Raw genomic sequence first — 21,210 nt, forward strand, 5'->3', positions numbered from 1 at the left:
GAATAAATATGAAAATATTAAACTGACGATCTGACAGCGCATGCAGTGTGCTGGTGCCAGATGGAAGTCCTCTGAACTCCTTCTGTTGAATTTGCCTATTTTTCCTTTGAGTCATGTAGAATAAATCCAGACACAAATGATTTACAAAAAATTACTTAAACTGACATATAGTAATTATCTACAGAATTGTGAAAACTGGCACTAACCAAGATTTATAGTATGAGTCTGCACACTTGGCAACATTGCATTATGAGAAAAACAGGCAACTTGTTGATTGAAAACACCTACACACATCGCATTTGCTTCAAACATCACTTATCATTTTATAAAACCATATAATCAACTTTAATATTCTTTGATAACGATAAACTTTTTAAGCCAATTTATACCTATTTAGCTTTGGAAATTAATCTGTATTTAAAGTGGCTGCTTATACTGCAAGCAATTTATAAATATGAGTATGTACATGAGTATATATGTCTGTGTATGTATATGTATGTATATATTGAAATGTATAAGTATGTGTATGTGCATGTGTGGGCATTTATGTATATGCATGTGCATGTAGGTGGGTTGGGCCATTCTTTCGTCTGTTTCCTTGCGCTTTCTTGCTAATGCAGGAGACAGAGACTAAGTAAAATAAATAAGATAAAACATATGTATGTGAAAATAAGAAGAGCTTTAGATTTACCATAATCGTAAGTGTTGCATTAACCAATCAGCACCATTAATTCATATGTGTTTGGCTTCAGCTATCGGATCCGAGTCAACAGGGTATAGTCATGCTTCTTAGCCTATAAGTGCCTCGCTCTAAACAGACCACTGGCAGGGGGCAATTGTTGTGCAGTGTTTCCAGAGGCTCCTGCTTATCCTCCTACCAACTGCTTCTACCTAATGTTCACACCTAAATGTTCCCATCCTACCGCTTCTACATAATGCTCCTGTCTAATTTTGGTATAAAATACTTCTGTCTATTGCTCCGATCATGTTACCACATGAAAATCTAGAATTACAAAGAATGAATTTTGTGAGTTGAGTGTTGTCAGACGCTATGTGTAACAATGAGAGAACATATGTTTGTGGATAGAATGCCACATGTAGTTCACTTGTGGATGAGACAGAAATATTAGATAGCTACCACAATACTGTGGATAGAATGCCACATGCAGTTCACTTGTGGGTGAGACAGAAATATAAGATAGCTACCACAATACTGCTGGCTTACTATACAGCCATCACTAACCCTCCTGGTACCCAAGTGGGTTGGACTGGTAAAATACCTCCCTGGTCGGTGTCTGCCTACCAGTTACTGCTTACCAGACTTATTTCTCCTGTTAATTTCTCTGTAATCTTTGCTAATAAAGAAATTACTGATGTAGAGAAATAGAACCTTTGAAATGATTTATGCATACTGTCTTCTGGCTATTTCTGCATTTGCATACCTGTGTAGTAGTTATAGTCTCTCTCAAAGGAGTTGGGTGTCTCTGTTTTTGTGCTAGGCTGAGAGGATACAGAGCAGTATAAGAAGAGATAGATGTAATGTTTAAGAAATCCGCGAATCTTTTTATGAAAGGCTGTTTTCGAGGTGTTCTGCACTCTGTGTTCATATTGTGAAAGGAGAAGTACTCTAGTTTGGAATGAAAATTTTAAAAAGTTTGATGGAGAGAAAATAACTGGTAGAAGAAACAATGTGAGAAAATAGTTTTAGATGGAGGGCAAAGACCATGTAGAATACAAAGTTGTTAACAGAAAAGATAAAAACATTTTGCATCGGAAGAATAAGAAAGCATTTGACTATCTTGTGAAAGAAAGTAAATGGAAAATTATAGGAGAATAACAAGTCATTTTCAAAGGAGTTAAAAGAGGTAAAGAAGTATGTTAAGACTGAGGTAAAAGGATGAAATTTGTAAATGTTCATGAGAATTTTGAATGAAGGGATTGGAAATGGTGGTGAAAGAAAAATGCCAGTTAGTAGAGTGTGAATAAAAATAATTAGAATAGGGAAAAGAAATATGGGATAGGAAATCTATGTATAAAAGGGGAAAGTGTACATGCATAAAACCACTAGGAAAATGAAACATGATAAGTTCCCAAGTGCTTTTTCGTGTAATAATCACATTGTCAGGGGAGTTACAAGAATGAGATAGAAGACATAGAACAGTCAGTTGATATACAAGGAAGAGACATAGCTAAGACACCGTTGGTAAATAAGCGTTACCGGTTGTTGTTCGGGTAGTTGTTTGGGTCTGGCATCATGCCTGTCATAAAATTTTTATGTGGACAGGAGATGGAACTGTTCACAAATTTTGCCCTTGACAAAGCTATCCAGTTTCTATAGACCTTCCCTAATATTAATATTACAGTTCTTTGTGTAATTGTTAATAGAAGATTCAATGATATTTCTTGTGGTAAAGGAGTTGCTCGCTGCAGTGGTTATGATTTTTTACATGATTAAACGAAGCATTTGATTCTTGTCCTGTTTTTACACTATATCCATTTTGCTTAAGTCTGACATAAAGATCCTTACCAGTCTGCCCAACATATAACATATTACTGTTTTTACAAGGTATTCAGTAAACGCAGCCCTCTAAATGTTCTGGTGAGTTTTTGATTAAGATATTCTTTATTATTTTGTTATTGCTGAAGACTACACATACATTAAAGGATTTAAACAACCTGGTAAGCAATTTAAAATTATCACTAAAAGGGGGAACTAAAAGATTCCTGGTATAAGGGGGGTTTAGGCTTAACTCTATACGATGACTTTTTTGCCAACTTAAGGGATTTATCCTAGATGTTTAAACTAGATTTTAGCACTTGGACAAGTTGTAGAGAAAAGGGTGTATTTGATATTTATGGATTCAGAAAAGGCATATGACAAGATGAATAGGAAAGTGGTTCATGAAATTTTTGATCTATATGGCGTGCATTAAGAATTTTGGTTGCTTGAGTTGGTGGCAGATGGGTTGAAGTAAGTTATGGTGAAATGTACAAATATGAGATTTCAGAAGGAGGTAAAGACATGAAATGTAGTATCACAGAAGGGGTTTAGAGAAATTCCTGTATGTGGTTTGAACATATAGAGAGGATGCTTTATGGTAGGTTGATAAGTTGAATGTATAGATACAAGGAAGATGGAAATACATTGAAGGGAAGACAGCCAAATTCATGGGAAAGGAAAGTGAGTTAATATATTAGGTAGAGGATCCAGGAAGATGCGAGTACCTATTTGTAATCATCTGTTTGTACTGTAGGTAGGTAGTAGTTTGTAGGCAACCAACTGCCAGGGAAATACATTACCTGTTCTACTCACCTGAGTATCGGGAGGGTTATTAACAGCTGCTTAGTGGGCCAGCACTTCAGTGGTTGTCAAGTTACACTTCCCTTGACTCAGGTAGCAGTCTTTTTTTCTGCCTAACCCACATATGGACGACTGGCATACTTTCCTGAAACACAATCTCTCCTTGTCATATGTAACACTTTACAATGATAACTCACACAGCTCATTCTTTGTACCTCTAGATTTCCCTTCGGTAAGCGCTGTGTGCTAGCCCTGCAGAATGGTAGGAGTAGTGGATAGAAGTTATTGGTAGGAACATTTAGGCAGGAGCATTAGGTAGATAGGAGCATTAGGCAGAAGTGGTCAGTAGAAATATTAAGTAGGAGCCTTTGCAAACAGTGCGCTAGAGTTGCCCTCTGCTATTGGCCTATTTAGTGTGAGGTGCTAAAGGCTAAGAAGTGGCACTTGAGTTCACTAGTTATAGAGACACTATTGGTGTGGCCACCTCTTGAGGGAGTTATGTTTGGAATTGGTGACAGAGGTATATAGAATTATTTGTACTGTATGGGAAGAGAGCTTTACATTTGTAGGGCCCTAGCTCTAGGAACATTTTCTGTCATACATTTTCTTAAATTCATGAATGCTGTTTGCATAAATCATGTCGTAAGTCATTCTGTTTCGGTCATGCACCACCCTTATACTGTAAAAGTACTTCTTTACAGCTTCCTCAACACGTATTATTCAGCCATCACGGTTATATTATAATAGTACCTCTTTACATCTTTTTAGAAAATTTTCTTGCTTTATTTCATGTTATTTCCTCTAGTTGCTTTATCTCTACATCTATCGAAGAATGCTTCACTGTCATTGTCATCAGTCTGTTTTATAATCCATGTAACTTGAGCTCTCTTAATTCTGGTACCATCTTTGTTGCTTGCCCTCCCTCTGGACCTTGTGTGTTAGCTCTTTGTGCTTCTTAGGTGCAGTAAGAAACATATTCTAATTTTTGGCCTTATGCTGGCCAAATATTTCCTTGCAAAACATTTCCTTATTCATATACTTGAAAGCTATTCTAATATTTGCTTGCAGACATTTTGTTGCATACATGCATTCTTCTTCCATATCCTTCCTTTTGTTACTCTTCCACTTTGTTTTCCCATGTCACAGGAAGCATGTAAGGACAGGAATAGATGGAGACTTTTACCATGGCCACCTTCTTGATGGGATTTCCTGGAGGGATTGGTCATCAGAGATCTAGATAGATAAATAGATAGATATGCAGTTTTTGTCCTGAATTATGTACATTTATCAGTCTCCATTATTCAGTGTTATCTTTGCATGGATCTGGTTGAAGTCCATTGTAGAGCTGTGGGTATTCCACTTTCGGAATGGGATTGTCTGGAGCAATAGCTAAATTGTTGCTCAGGTTAAGGTTTGTTAGTAGCATTTTCTTTGAGTTTTCTAATAGTTTCTCCTCCTTCATATGGGTGTTCTCTCTAATGTTCTGAGAGTTTTGTCCTTAGGTGAGAGATGTTGGCTTTGAAGTATGAAAAAACTGCTTTACCAGAGGCAGAGCCTTATGAACATCTTTATATTTTTCCATACCTTTTTCCCCAGCATTCCCATTGAAAATACCATTTTTTAAATCCTTATGGTAACAGATGTGAAACAGACTCCAGCATTTGGTGAGTGGAAAGGGTCAGTGGATGAGGCCCAACCTCACCACTGCACCTGTGTTACCATAAGCTTGAACTGGTTTTTATACAGTATTGTTGTAAAGTCTCTGTAAAGAAGCATTAGTCATCATCTTGGATATTATTTTAAAACCTCTTGTAAGTAATGCTTATAGGAGTTTGCTCTGTGTATAGAAACGATATTTTTAAGCCTCATAACCAACATTTCTTTCAGTCTTGACAATGACAAGGGTCCAGGCAGCCTGACATTGAACTTAAGACACTTTTGACTGTGAACAGTCACTCTCTACGAATGGTAGATGAAAGAAATGAGGCACAGTCTTAAAGGACTTTGAATTATTCATTGTTTACGTCTGTTGTTCTTTTCTGTGCGTCATGAACCTATGAATGAACCTGAGAGGAAACGGTCCTCATATCATTCCTTCCTCTTTTGGAAAGTAATATGAAAGGGAAGGATTTCCAGCACCCCCGCCCCTGCCCCATCTTATTACATCCAGGAGGTGCATGGGGATAGTTCTTTCTCACCTGTACCCAGGGATAATATCTGTTGTTATTTATGTGATCTATATTTGAAAAAAGTCAGAGAATACTTAGCCCTTTTCCCTTAATGATATAACCATATTTTGCATATGATCCCATTATCTTGTATGTTTTTACAGGTGCCATTACATACAATCCAATGGTGGGCTATGGCTATGGACACTCAGATCCCAATCAGGCGCTGCCAACAGCCCAGGAAGTTGTTCAAGGTGGAGTAGAGACAGAACACCAACAGAAGTCAAGAGAAGAATACCATAGTGTTCCCCCTACCTGGGAATTTGAAGTGCAGACAGGTTCATATGGGTAGGTTTTTAAGGCATTTTGATGTATGTACTTATGATATGCCATTGTAAAATGAATTGAAAGAGTGTGGTTTTATAAGTGAAACACATGCCTATTTACATATCTTTTTATAAAGTTAAAGGCACTGAATAGAAACGTGCCGCATTGCTATTTTTTTCTTGAATAAACAGAAATATTCCTTAAACATTTATAGAAGTGCATTTGTTGAATTTGAAAGATTGGAGGAGTATCCATAGTATATGACCGTGTTCATTTAGGGTCAATTATTGTTTTTCAGAACTTATTGAATTATGCTATTACTCTCTGTCTCATCTGCCATTTGAGTCAGAATATGAAATTCAGTACAACAGATGTGATGAAGAGGTTTCAAGAGTACAAACATTTGTATGATGCTCTGTCATAAATACATGTTCCATATGTTTACAAGGTATACTGACAAAATATCGGGCTTTGGGGTAGGGAACCAATTCCCAAAAAGACATCTGCTGCTGTATGTGCTTGTAGAGTAAGGCACTTCTCTGGTGGTCTTCATTGGTGAACTTTTATTTATTCAGTGCAGGCAGTGATAGGTATATAGACTCAACAAGGACAGTGGAGTGAAACTTGAGATGTCAGAGAGTGTTTAATGGTAGATACTTGACAAAGCTGTAAGAGAAGTACAGATACGCCACTGATTTTCCGGCACTCTTGGTTCCAAAGCTTTGCCGGATTAACCATTTTGCCGGACCAACAGTGGTCTCGTAATAATAATTCATCAACACACCTCTAACCCACTAATTATATGTCTCCCATGTGTCTAAAATACCATGGACTGCTAAAAATTTAAATAAATATTAAATGTTTGAGCACCCTAAGATGGTATGTCTGTCCTTAGATTGCTTGAATTCTGTGAGGTCTTCTTCATCTTCTCTTGTTAGTGTTTTCCTAGGTGTGCATTTGCCAGAATAATGCAGTTTTGTCTGTATTATGCACCTGCTCAGGACTGAGGTGCTTGTCAACGGTGAGTTTCGCAAATGCATCCACATACTTGGCATCTCCTTTCATGGTTGTCTGCACACCTTATTCATGGAAATTCCATGATGCTTCTTTATTCTTTGAAGCCAACCTTCACTATAGTCATGCTCATGTTGTAATTTAAGTTCTTTATGGAACAACTTAGCCTGGTCCATTATCATGCTATCCGAGAAGTCCACTCCATCACTCCGATGCTGTCAAAACCATTCCTTCATCACTCAATCGTGCTCAGAACACTTACAGTCTTTCATAGCTTTCTAATCGTCATTTGCTTCTTGGAATCACTGTGCATAGAATTTCAATATTTTCTCCCTTTGCTTCTTTGTATCATAAACAGTTGATGAACCAATACTGTAGATGTCACACAGCTTATGCACCAAAACACCATGGTCCATTTTTCAACAGTTTTACTTTTATCTGGGATCGATATGGACTGGTGTTTACGTTTGACACCACAACTGACACTCTCACATGTCTTCGAAAACCATAGTTAGGGTTAGATTTAAGCAAAATAAGCGAAGAATCTAACTGAATTGCAGTATCATCACCACCAAGTGCAGTGTAAAGATTGTGAATAAGCGCGCCCTACACACAGTGTCATCTATGGCCGCCCGGTAAACTAGTCTGGTGACTGTGGTAATTTCAAGTTCCCTCTCGTAATTTTGTCTGGACTAAAGGAGGTGCTGAACCATCAGTTGCCGGAAATTCAGTGGTGTACCTGTACTGAGAAAATGAACCTTCAGGAGGCAGTGGTTATTGAAATTATAGGACCAACTTCCACTCTTAAATACTATTGCATTAAGGGCATGTGTTTTTGGCATTCATGAAAGAATATTGTACATACAGTTCAGAAAGATTATATGTGAAATGGGTATGGAGTATTGAAAGTGGATATACTAGAGAATTGGGAAATGAGAGGGATACATGATACTAGAGATTACCATAAAGATATGGTTCTAACTTTAATGAAACATTTAGATGTTTTAGAAAACTGGTAAGATTTGTACAAGAGTATTGGCACTAGGTTTCTTCAGGTACATTTTATTTTAAGGCAGATCTGGAAATGAGCTAGTTATAAGATCAAGGGCTCACTGCATACATTTTCAGGTAAGGAGAATTGAGGATTTTTTGAGTGTAGGGTTGAAGCCTCTTTGATGCATTTGTTCATATGTGAGTTTTAGGAGTCAAAATATTTAGGTTTTAGAATTCACTAGATTCATTGGGTGGAAAAGGATTTATTTGGAGGAACAGGAAGTGTGAGTTATATCCAAAAATAGATTTAAGAATTCATTAGATATATTGTCTTTGATATCACCAGAATTAATTCTAAAGTCCACAGGATACTTCCGTAGGTATGGAAAGTCTGAGGAGCACCGATGGCATCAGGATGCTGGCTACAGCCAGTACAATGAACTTGTTGCTAAAGGCTATCCAGAGCATCTCAAGGATAAGAAAGTAAATATCATGATAATTTCTTTTATAGTAATCTTACTGACTTGCTTGGCAAAGTTGAAGAAATTTGTGTACAGTACTTCTGATATTCCAGCACACATTGTTTATCAGATGCTGGTTCTGCTAATTTATCTTGAGGGTTATCCATGTTAGAATCTCTTAACACCCTCCTATCAGTTGAGATAAATTGAGTTCACCCCTTGCAGATCACTTGTTCGATGATAGTGGCCCATGGCTAAGCCTGGTTCTACCCATCAAAAAATCAGACATCTATCTTTTTTCTTTTTTTCCATATTTGATTGCCCTATCCCCAGTTAGCGAGATAGCACCAGGAGATAGACAAAGAAAGACACATCTGTTCACATATATATATTTATATATGCATATAACATCTGTATTTATTTATTTGTTATACTTTGTCACTATCTCCCGCATTAGCAAGGTAGCATAAGGAAACAGACGAAAGAATAGCCCAACCCCACCACATAAACATGTATATACGTAAACGCCCACACATGCACCTGTACATACCTATGCATTTCAACGTATACATACATATACATACACAGACTTATCCATATATATGCCTGTACAAGTTCATACATGTTCCCTTCATCCATTCCTCCCACCACCCCACCACACATGAAATAACACCCCCCTTCCCCTGCGTGTGTGCGAGGCAGTGCTAGGAAAGGACAACAAAGGCCACATTCGTTCACACTCAGTCTCTAGCTATCATGTGTAATGCACCGAAACCACAGCTCCCTCTCCACATCGAGGCCCCACAAAACCTTTCCATGGCTTACCCCAGACGCTTCACATGTCCTGGTTCAATCCATTGACAGCAGATCGAACCCGGTATATCGTATGGCTCTAATTCTTTCTGTTCCTTGCACGCCTTTCACCCTTCTGTATATTCAGGCCCTGATTGCTCAAAATCTTTTTCACTCCATCTTTCCACCTCCAATTTGGTCTCCCACTTCTCCTGAGTCCCTCCTCCTCTGACACATATATCCTCTTTGTTAATCTTTCCTCACTCATTTTCTCCATGTGACCAAACCATTTTAATACACCCTCTTATGCTCTCTCAACCACACTCTTTTTATTACCACACGTCTCTCTTACCCTTTCATTACTTACTCGATTAAACCACCTCACACCACATATTGTCCTCAAACATCTCATTTCCAACACATCCACCCTACTTTGCACAGCCCTATCTATCGCCCATGTCTCACAGCCATATAACATTGCTGGAAACCACTATTCCTTCAAACATACCTATTTTTGCTTTCCAAGATAACGTTCTCACCTTCCACACATTCTTCAATGCTCCAGAACCTTCGCCCCCTCCCCCATCCTGTGACTCACTTCCGCCTCCATGGTTCCATCTGCTGCCAAATCCACTCCCAGATATCTAAAACACTTCTTCCTCGTTTTTCTCCATTCAAACTTATTATTTATTTATTATACTTTGTCGCTGTCTCCCGCGTTAGCGAGGTAGCACAAGGAAACGGAGAAAAGAATGGCCCAACCCACCCACATACTCATGTATATACATACATGTCCTTACATGCATATATACATACCTATACATTTCACAATATACATCTTTCTTTTCTTTTAAACTATTCGCCATTTCCCGCGCTAGCGAGGTAGCGTTAAGTACAGAGGACTGGGCCTTTTTTGGAATATCCTCACCTGGCCCCCTCTGTTCCTCCTTTTGGAAAAAAAAAAAAAAAAAAAAAAGAGAGGGGAGGATTTCCAGGCCCCCGCTCCCTCCCCTTTCAGTCGCCTTCTACGACACGCAGGGAATACGTGGGAAGTATTCTTAATCCCCTATCCCCAGGGACATTCACAATATACATATACATATATATACATACACAGACATATACATACATACACATGTACATAATTCAAACTTGCTGCCTTTATTCATTCCTGCCGCCACCCCGCCACACATGAAATGACAATCCCCCCCTCAATATGCGTGCGAGGTAGCGCTAGGAAAAGACAACAAAGACTACATTCGTTCACACTCAGTCTCCAGCTGTCATGTAATAATGCACCGAAACCGCAGCTCCCTTTCCACATCCAGGCCCCACAAAACTTGCCATGGTTTACCCCAGACGCTTCACATACCCTGGTTCAATCCATTGACAGCACATCAACCCCGGTATACCACATCGTTCCACTGCACTCTATTCCTTACACGCCTTTCACCCTCCTGCATGTTCATTCTTGTATCGCTCAAAATCTTTTTCACTCCATGTTTCCACCTCCAATTTGGTCTCAAACTTCTCTTCCTTCCCTCCACCTCTGACACATATATCCTCTTTGTCAATCTTTCCACCTTCCTCTGCACAACTCTATCCATAGCATATGGCTCGCAACCACATAACATTGTTGGAACCCCTATTCCTTCAAACAGCCATTATTGCTTTCCGAGATAATATTCTCGTCTTCCACACATTTATCAGCGCTCCCAGAACTTTCGCCCCCTCCCCATCCCTGTGACTCACTTCCACTTCCATGGTTCCATCCGCTGCCAAATCTACTCCCAGATATCTAAAACACTTCACTTCCTCCAGTTTTTCTCCATTCAAACTTACCTCCCAATTGACTTGTCCCTCAACCCTACTGTACCTAATAACCTTGCTCTTATTCACATTTACTCTTAGCTTTCTTCTTTCACACACTTTACCAAACTCAGTCACCAGCTTCTGCAGTTTCTCACATGAATCAGCCACCAGCGCTGTATCATCAGCGAATAACAACTGACTCACTTCCCAAGCTCTCTCATCTTACATCCTCAATAAAAACTTTTTACTGCTTCTAACAACTTGTCCCCCACACCATATATTCTTAATACCTTCCACAGGGCATCTCTATCAACTCTATCATATGCCTTCTCCAGATCCATAAATGCTACATACAAATCCATTTGCTTTTCTAAGTATTTCTCACATACATTCTTCAAAGCAAACACCTGATCCACACATCCTCTACCACTTCTGAAACCACACTGCTCCTCCTCAATCTGATGCTCTGTACATTTCTTCACCCTCTCAGTCAATACCCTCCCATATAATTTCCCAGGAATACTCAACAAACTTATACCTCTGTAATTTGAGCACTTTTATCCCCTTTACCTTTGTGCCATGACACTATGCAAGCATTCCGCCAATCCTCAGGCACCTCACCATGAGTCATACATACATTAAACACCCTTACTAACCAGTCAACAATACAGTCACCCCCTTTTTTAATAAATTCCACTGCAATACCATCCAAACCCGCTGCCTTGCCAGCTTTCATCTTCTGCAAAGCTTTTACTACCTCTTCTCTGTTTACCAAATAATTTTCCCTAACCCTCTCACCTTGCACACCACCTCGAGCAAAACACCCTATATCTGCCACTCTATCATCAAACTTATTCAGCAAACCTTCAAAATACTCACTCCATCTCCTTCTCACATCACCACTACTTGTTATCACCTTCCCATTAGCCCCCTTCACTGAAGTTCCCATTTGTTCTCTTGTTTTATGCACTTTATTTACCTCCTTCCAAAACATCATTTTATTCTCCCTAAAATTTAATGATACTCTCTCACCCCAACTCTCATTTCCCCTCTTTTTCACCTCTTGCACTTTTAACTTGACCTCTTGCCTCTTTCTTTTATACATCTCCCAGTCATTTGCACTATTTCCCAGCAAAAATCGTCGAAATGCCTCCTCTTTCACTAACAATCTTACTTCTTCATCCCACCACTCACTACCCTTTCTAATCTGCCCCCTTCCCACCTTTCTCATGCCACAGGCATCTTTTGCGCAAAATATCACTGCTTCCCTAAATACATCCCACTCCTCCCCCACTCCCCTTACATCATTTTCTCACACCATTTTCCATTCTACACTTAATCTATCTTGTTACTTCATCATACAAGTGTCCTTTCCTAGCTCACTTACTCTCACCACTCTCTTCACCCCAACATTCTATCTTATTTTCTGAAAACATTTACATATCTTCACCTTTGCCTCCACGAGATAATGATCAGACATTCTTCCAGTTTCCCCTCTCAGCACATTATCATCCAAAAGTCTCTCTTTCATGCACCTATCAATTAACATGTATTCCAGTAACGCTCTCTTGCCATCTCTTCTACTTACAAACGTATACTTATGTATATCTCTCTTTTTAAACCAGATATTCCCAATCACCAGTCTCTTTTCAGCACACAAATCTACAAGCTCTTCATCATTTCCATTTACAACATTGATCACACCATGTACACCAGTTATGCCCTCGACTGCCACATTACTCACCTTTGCATTCAAATCACCCATCACTATAACTGTACACATATACACATACATATACATAGATATACATGGTGGAATGGATCACAATTTAGTGCGTGATCAAGTATACTTTTATGAGTCCACAGGGAAATGAAACAAAGAGTCACTTGTTTATCAAATGGTGCCCTAGCTACATCTCTTCATTATATATCAACTGACTTATATTTCTTTCTTGTATCTTTCCTGATGATGTGATTATTACATGAAAGTGCACTTGGGAACTTATCGTGTTTCATTTCCCCATGGACTCATAGGAATACATAAACATACATATTCATGCTCACATACATATATTCACTTGTGCTTATTCATATTTTCTTACCTTCATCCATTCCTGATGCCACTATGTCCCACAGGAAACAGCACAAATGCATGAAGGAAAAAATAAGATAACATATACATTCTCTTCCCTGACACTCACTTCCCGCCACCTGCATCAATGAGGTAATGCTAGGAAAAAGATGAAGAAAGGTAACATCTGCTTTCCATGCATGTAATGCACCAGAACCACAGCTCCCTGTCCATATCCAGGCCCTACAGACTATTCCATGGTTTACTCCAGACTTTTTACATTCCCTGGTTCAGTCCATTGATGGCACATTGACTCTGGTATGATACTTTATTCCAATTCACTCTATTCCTTGCATGCCTCTCACCCTACGGCATGTTCAGGCCCCAATCACTCAAAATCTTTTTCACTCCATCCTTCCACCTCCAGTTTGGTCTCCTGCATCTCCTTCTTCCTGTTACCTCTGACACATATATCCTAATTGTGAACCTTTCCTTACTCATTCTCTCCATATGTCCAAACCATTTCAACACACCCTCTTCTATTCTGTCAACCATACTCTTTTTATTACCACACATCTCTCTTACCCTTTCATTACTTACTCGATCAAACCACCTCACTCCACATTTATTTTTTATTATACTTTGTCGCTGTCTCCTGCGTTTGCGAGGTAGCGCAAGGAAACAGACGAAAGAAATGGCCCAACCCCCCCCATACACATGTATATACATACGTCCACACACGCAAATATACATACCTACACAGCTTTCCATGGTTTACCCCAGACGCTTCACATGCCCTGCTTCAATCCACTGACAGCACGTCAACCCCGGTATACCACATCGCTCCAATTCACTCTATTCCTTGCCCTCCTTTCACCCTCCTGCATGTTCAGGCCCCGATCACACAAAATCTTTTTCACTCCATCTTTCCACCTCCAATTTGGTCTCCATCTTCTCCTTGTTCCCTCCACCTCCGACACATATATCCTCTTGGTCAATCTTTCCTCACTCATCCTCTCCATGTGCCCAAACCACTTCAAAACACCCTCTTCTGCTCTCTCAACCACGCTCTTTTTATTTCCACACATCTCTCTTACCCTTACGTTACTCACTCGATCAAACAACCTCACACCACACATTGTCCTCAAACATCTCATTTCCAGCACATCCATCCTCCTGCGCACAACTCTATCCATAGCCCACGCCTCGCAACCATACAACATTGTTGGAACCACTATTCCTTCAAACATACCCATTTTTGCTTTCCGAGATAATGTTCTCGACTTCCACACATTCTTCAAGGCCCCCAGGATTTTCGCCCCCTCCCCCACCCTATGATCCACTTCCGCTTCCATGGTTCCATCCGCTGCCAGATCCACTCCCAGATATCTAAAACACTTCACTTCCTCCAGTTTTTCTCCATTCAAACTCACCTCCCAATTGACTTGACCCTCAACCCTACTGTACCTAATAACCTTGCTCTTATTCGCATTTACTCTTAACTTTCTTCTTCCACACACTTTTCCAAACTCAGTCACCAGCTTCTGCAGTTTCTCACATGAATCAGCCACCAGCGCTGTATCATCAGCGAACAACAACTGACTCACTTCCCAAGCTCTCTCATCCCCAACAGACTTCATACTTGCCCCTCTTTCCAAAACTCTTGCATTTACCTCCCTAACGACCCCATCCATAAACAAATTAAACAACCATGGAGACATCACACACCCCTGCCGCAAACCTACATTCACTGAGAACCAATCACTTTCCTCTCTTCCTACACGTACACATGCCTTACATCCTCGATAAAAACTTTTCACTGCTTCTAACAACTTTCCTCCCACACCATATGTTCCTCAAACATTTCGTTTCTAACACATTTATACTCCTTTGTACAATCCCCTCTTGCCCATGCCTCGCAACCATATAACATTGTTGGAACTACTATTCTTTCAAACATGCCCATTTTTGCTTCGAGATAACATTCTCTCTTTCCATACATTCTTCAACTCTCCCAGCCTTTGCCCCCTCCCCTACCCTGTGACTCACTTCCACTTCCATGGTTCCATTCACTGCTAAGTCTACTCCCAGATATCTAAAACACTTCCCTTCCTCCAATTTTTCTCCATTCAAACATACATTCCAACTCTCTTGTTCCCCCAAACCCTGCTGAACTTGATAACCTTGTTCTTATTCACATTTACTCTCAACTTTCTCCTTTCACACACTTCCATACTCAGTCACATTCTACAATTTCTCACTCGAATCAGCCACCAGTGCCATATCATTAGCGAACAAGAACTGACTCGCTTCCCAGGCCGTCTCTTCCACAACAGACAGCATACTTTTCCCTCTCTCTAAATCTCTTGCGTTTATCTCCCTAACCACCTCATCGATGAACAAATTAAACAACCATGGGGACATCACTCTCATCTCTTCCTACTCTTACACATGCCTTACACCCTTGATTAAGACTTCTCGCTGCTTCTAAGCAGCTTACCTCCCACACTGTATACTCATAAGACCTTCCACAAAGCATCTCTATCAACCCTATCATATGCCACATACTTCCACATTTTCTCTGCATTTCGTAGACGGTGACTAAAAGGGGTTGGAGCTAGGGCTGGAAATCCTCCCCTCGTTTTGCTTTTCCAAAAGAAGGAATTGAAAAGGGGGCCAAGTGAGGAGTCTTCCCTCTAATGTTCTGCCATCTGTTCTTGATTCTACCTTGCTAACATGGGATATGATGAACATGTATGAAAAGGGAGCTGTAGTTTTGGTGCATTACACATGGCAGCTAAAGACTGAATGTGAGTGAATGTGGCCTTTTTTGTTGTTTTTTTTCTGGCACTACCTCGCTGAAGCAGGTAGTTGCGATGCTGTTTCCTGTGGGGTGGGGTAGCACCAGGAATGGATGAAGGCAAGCAAATATGAATATATATGTGCATTATTGCATAACAGCTTGAGACTGAGTGTGAACGAATGGGGCCTTTGTTGTCTTTTCCTAGCGCTACCTCGCACACATGAGGGGGGAGGGGGTTGTTATTCCATGTGTGGCGAGGTGGCAATGGGAATGAATAAAGGCAGAAAGTATGAATTATGTACATGTGTATATATGTATATGTTTGTGTGTGTATATATATATATATATATATATATATATATATATATATATATATATATATATATATATATATGTGTGTGTGTGTACATTGAGATGTATAGGTATGAATATTTGCGTGTGTGGACGTGTATGTATATACATGTGTATATGGGTGGGTTGGGCCATTCTTTCGTCTGTTTCCTTGCGCTACCTTGCTAACGCGGGAGACAGCGACAAAGCAAAATAAATAAGATAAAATAGATATGTGTAAATATTTATATATATCCCTGGGGATAGGGGAGAAAGAATACTTCCCACGTATTCCCTGGGTGTCGTAGAAGGCGACTAAAAGGGGAGGGAGCGGGGGGCTGGAAATCCTGCCCTCTCGTTTTTAACTTTCCAAAAGAAGGAACACAGAAGGGGGCCAAGTTCGGATATTCCCTCAGGCGCAGTCCTCTGTTAAGTCTTAATGCTACCTCGCTAATGCGGGAAATGGCTGATTCGGGTGAGAAACTGCAGAAGCTGGTGACTGAGTTTGGTAAAGTAAATGTGAATAAGAGCAAGGTTATTAGGTACAGTAGGGTTGAGGGACAAGTCAATTGGGAGGTAAATTTGGATGGAGAAAAACTGGAGGAAGTGAAGTGTTTTAGATATCTAGGAGTGGATTTGGCAGTGGATGGAACCATATAAGTGGAAGTGAGTCACAGGGTGGGGGAGGGGGTGAAAGTTGTGGGAGCGTTGAAAAATGTGTGGACGGCGAGAACATTATCTCGGAAAACAAAAAAGGGTATTTTTGAAGGAATAGTGGTTCCAACAATGTTATATGGTTGTTAGGCATGGGCTATTGATAGGGTTGTGTGAAGGAGGGTGGATATGTTGGAAATGAGATGTTTGAGGACAATATGTGATGAGGTGGTTTGATCGAGTACATAATGAAAGGGTAAGAGAGAGGTGTGGTAATAAAAAGAGTGTGGTTGAGAGAGCAGAATAGGGTGTTTTTTGAAATGGTTTGGGCACATGGAGAGAATGAGTGAGGAAAGATTGACAAAGAGGATATATGTCTCAGAGGTGGAGGGAACAAGGAGAAATTGAAGATGGAAGGATGGAGTGAAAAAGATTTTGAGTGATCAGGGCCTGAACATGCAGGAGGGTGAAAGGCATGCAAGGAATAGAGTGAATTGGAACGATGTGATATACCGGGGTGGACGTGCTGTCAGTGGATCGAACCAGGGCATGTGAAGCATCTGAGGTAAACCATGGAAAGTTTTGTGGGGCCTGGATGTGGAATGGGAGCTGTGGTCTCACTGTATTATACATGACAGCTAGAGACTGAGTGTGAATGAATGTGGCCTTTGTTGTCTCTTCCTAGTGCTACCTCGTGCATGTGCGGGGGGGAGGGGGTTGTCATGAGTCATAGGGTGGCAACTGGAATGAATAAAGGCAGCAAGTATGAATTATGTACATGTGTATATATGTATATGTCTGTGTATGTATATTTTTTTTTTATTATACTTTGTCGCTGTCTCCCGCGTTTGCGAGGTAGCGCAAGGAAACAGACGAAAGAAATGGCCCAACCCCTCCCCATACACATGTATATACATACGTCCACACACGCAAATATACATACCTACACAGCTTTCCATGGCTTACCCCAGACGCTTCACATGCCTTGATTCAATCCACTGACAGCACGTCAACCCCGGTATACCACATCGCTCCAATTCACTCTATTCCTTGCCCTCCTTTCACCCTCCTGCATGTTCAGGCCCCGATCACACAAAATCTTTTTCACTCCATCTTTCCACCTCCAATTTGGTCTCCCTCTTCTCCTTGTTCCCTCCACCTCCGACACATATATCCTCTTGGTCAATCTTTCCTCACTCATCCTCTCCATGTGCCCAAACCACTTCAAAACACCCTCTTCTGCTCTCTCAACCACGCTCTTTTTATTTCCACACATCTCTCTTACCCTTACGTTACTCACTCGATCAAACCACCTCACACCACACATTGTCCTCAAACATCTCATTTCCAGCACATCCATCCTCCTGCGCACAACTCTATCCATAGCCCACGCCTCGCAACCATACAACATTGTTGGAACCACTATTCCTTCAAACATACCCATTTTTGCTTTCCGATGTGTGGTAATAAAAAGAGTGTGGTTGAGAGAGCAGAAGAGGGTATTTTGAAATTGTTTGGTCACATGGAGAGAATGAGTGAGGAAAGATTGACCAAGAGGATATATGTGTCAGAGGTGGAGGGAACGAGGAGAAGTGGGAGACCAAATTAGAGGTAGAAAGATGGAGTGAAAAAGATTTTGAGTGATCGGGGCCTGAACATGCAGGAGGGTGAAAGGCATGCAAGGAATAGAGTGAATTGGAACGATGTGGTATACTGGGGCCTACGTGCTGTCAATAGATTGAACCAGGGTGTGTGAAGCATGTGGGGTAAACCATGGAAAGTTCTGTGGGGCCTGGATGTGGAAAGGGAGCTATGGTTTCAGTGCATTATACATGACAGCTAGAGACTGATTGTGAACGAATGTGGCCTTTGTTGTCTTTTCCTAGTGCTACCTCACGCAGAAGCGGGGGGAGGGGGTTGTTTTTTCATGTGAGGTGGGTTGGTGATGGCAATGAATAAGGGCAGCAAGTATGAATTATGTACATGTGTATATATTTACATTTCTGTTTGTGAACATATATGTATACGTTGAGATGTATAGGTATGTATATGTGTGTGTGTGGACGTTTATGTATATACCTGCGTATGTGTGTGGGTTTGGCCATTCTTCGTCTGTTTCCTTGCGCTACCTCGCTAACGCGGGAGACTGGCAAAGTATAATAAATAAATAGATAAAAAAATAGTTTGGTTGAGAGCAGAAGAGGGTGTATTGAAATGTTTTGGTCACATGGAGAGAATTAGTGAGGGAAGATTGACAAAGAGGATGTATGTGTCAGAGGTGGAGGGAATGAGGAGAAGTGGGAAACCAAATTGGAGGTGGAAGGATGGAGTGAAAAAGATTTTGAGCTATCGGAGCCTGAACATGAAGGGGGGTGAAAGGCATGAAAGGAATAGAGTGAATTGGAATGATGTGTTATACTTTTGTTGATGTGCTGTCAATGGATTGAACCAGGGCATTTGAAGTATCTGGGGTAAGCCATGGAAAGTTTTGTGGGGCCTGGATATGGAAAGGGAGCAGTGGTTTCGGTCCTTTACACATGACAGCTAGAGATTGTGTTTGAATGAATGTGGCCTTTGTTGCCTTTTCCTAGCGCTACCATGCACGCTTGGGGGAAGGGGGGGGTGACATTTCATGTTGTGTGGGCTGGCAACAGGAATGGATGAAGGCTGCAAGTATGAATATGCACATGTGTATATATATGTATATGTCTGTGTAATATGAATGTATACGTTGAAATGTGTAGGTACGTAAATGTGCATGTGTGGGCATTTACACACATGTGTAGGTGGGTGGGTTGGGCCATTCTTTCGTCTGTTTCCTTGCTCTACCTTGCTGATGCGGGAGACAGCAACTAAGTATAATACTTGATTGCTGCTTTCATCGTCAGTGAGGTAGCACCAGGAAACAGACGAAGAATGACCCATCCACTCATATAATGAATAAATGCTCATACACGCACACATACATATAATTACACATACCAACATATACATACATACATAACATATATGTATATGTCTATGTATACACAAACATATACATATATACACATGTACATATTCATACTTGCTTGCCTTTTTTCATTCCTGGTGCTACCCTGCCCCACAGGAAACAGCATTGCTACCCCCTGCTTCTGCAAGGTAGTGCCAGGAAAACAGACAAAAAGAGGCCACACTCATTCACACTCAGTCTATAGATATCATATCTCTAGTACCTCTCCTAATATCTTACTTCTCTCTGAGACCCAGCTGTCTGGTAATGTTCTCATTAGTCCCTTTTTCATATCTTACTATAACCACCACTCACAATTCTGGTTCAAAGGTGGTGCTTGTGTATATTCCAACATCAACACAATGTTGCATGCCTCAAGGACCTTGAGTCTTCAAACTTGGTTGTGATATGGCTCAAGGTCTGTCTCCCTACTTGCACACATTTCCTCTGTTTCACCTATCTGGCACCTCAGTAAAGCTGACTGGAATAACTTACGTAACTTCTTTTCTGACTTTCCTTGGGTAAATATAGTGTTACTTATGTGGTGATGCTTCTGTCTCTTCCAAGTGCATAGCAGTGGTTATTCTTGCTGGAATGGAGGCATTCATCCCCTTTTCCTCTAAGACAACCTCTTCATTCAATCCATGGTCTAACCGTTCCTGTTGTAAAGTCATTCAGGCATATTGGGCTTGGAAAAACTCTCCTTCCTCCTCCTTCCATTCAGCTTTTATCACTGCCTGTAATTGCTGCAAGAACGTTATCCACGAGGTGAAATTTCCTTTATTCAAAGGAAGTGCGATAACCTCTCCTTGTCAACTACTGATAGGTCTTTCTGGTCTTTAGCAAAGGGCATCTCTGACAACTTCTGTTGCACTACCTTCTCTTCACTTTCTTGCTCTGATGTTACTGTAACTGTCTCTGCCATAGATAGACAAAGCAAATCACTTTGGTTCGTGTTTCTTCTCTGTAAGACTCCACTTGGTCATCATCCCTGAAAGATTTTGGGATGTCAAGTGTAGTTGCCTTTGAAATATCTAAGGCTTTTGACAGGGCATGGCATTGGGGTTTCACTTTTAAGTTCCCTCTTTTGACTTCCCTCCCTCCCTTTGCCTCATCATATCTAGCTTCATCTCTGGCTGATCTATCTCTGTGGTTGTTGATGGATCAGCCTCCCCCTATTCTCCATCAATTTTTTTCCTTTTTTTTCAAGGATTTCCTCTCTTCCACAAATAATCCAATGCACTCATATGCTGATGACTCATCACTGCATTCATCCACATCCTTCAATTCTGCTCCCTGTTCTCCCACTCAATCTGAATCCCATCTTGACAAAGCATCCTCAGTAAACTCAGACTTGGACAGGTTATCTCAGTGGGGTTCACAAAGTCTTTGTAAGTTTAATGCCTCCAAGACCACTTTTACCCATCTCTCTCACAGCTCTCTTCTCTTCTTCGACGGTTTTGTAATTGCACCTCTTTACTCAGTGGACATG

General features: G+C 40.7%; 1 protein-coding gene across 1 annotated transcript in view; it reads left to right on the plus strand.

Annotated features, from left to right (window-relative positions):
• LOC139763342 (uncharacterized) overlaps positions 1 to 21,210 on the plus strand; it is a 305,437-nt gene that overhangs the window by 196,526 nt on the left and 87,701 nt on the right. The window contains exons 15-16 of the mRNA XM_071689364.1: positions 5,634 to 5,817; positions 8,184 to 8,286. Of these exons, the coding sequence (XP_071545465.1) occupies positions 5,634 to 5,817; positions 8,184 to 8,286 (287 nt within the window). The remainder of the gene's footprint in view (positions 1 to 5,633; positions 5,818 to 8,183; positions 8,287 to 21,210) is intronic.

The sequence above is a fragment of the Panulirus ornatus genome, chromosome 46, assembly GCF_036320965.1.
Source record: "Panulirus ornatus isolate Po-2019 chromosome 46, ASM3632096v1, whole genome shotgun sequence".
Lineage (NCBI taxonomy): Eukaryota > Metazoa > Arthropoda > Malacostraca > Decapoda > Palinuridae > Panulirus > Panulirus ornatus.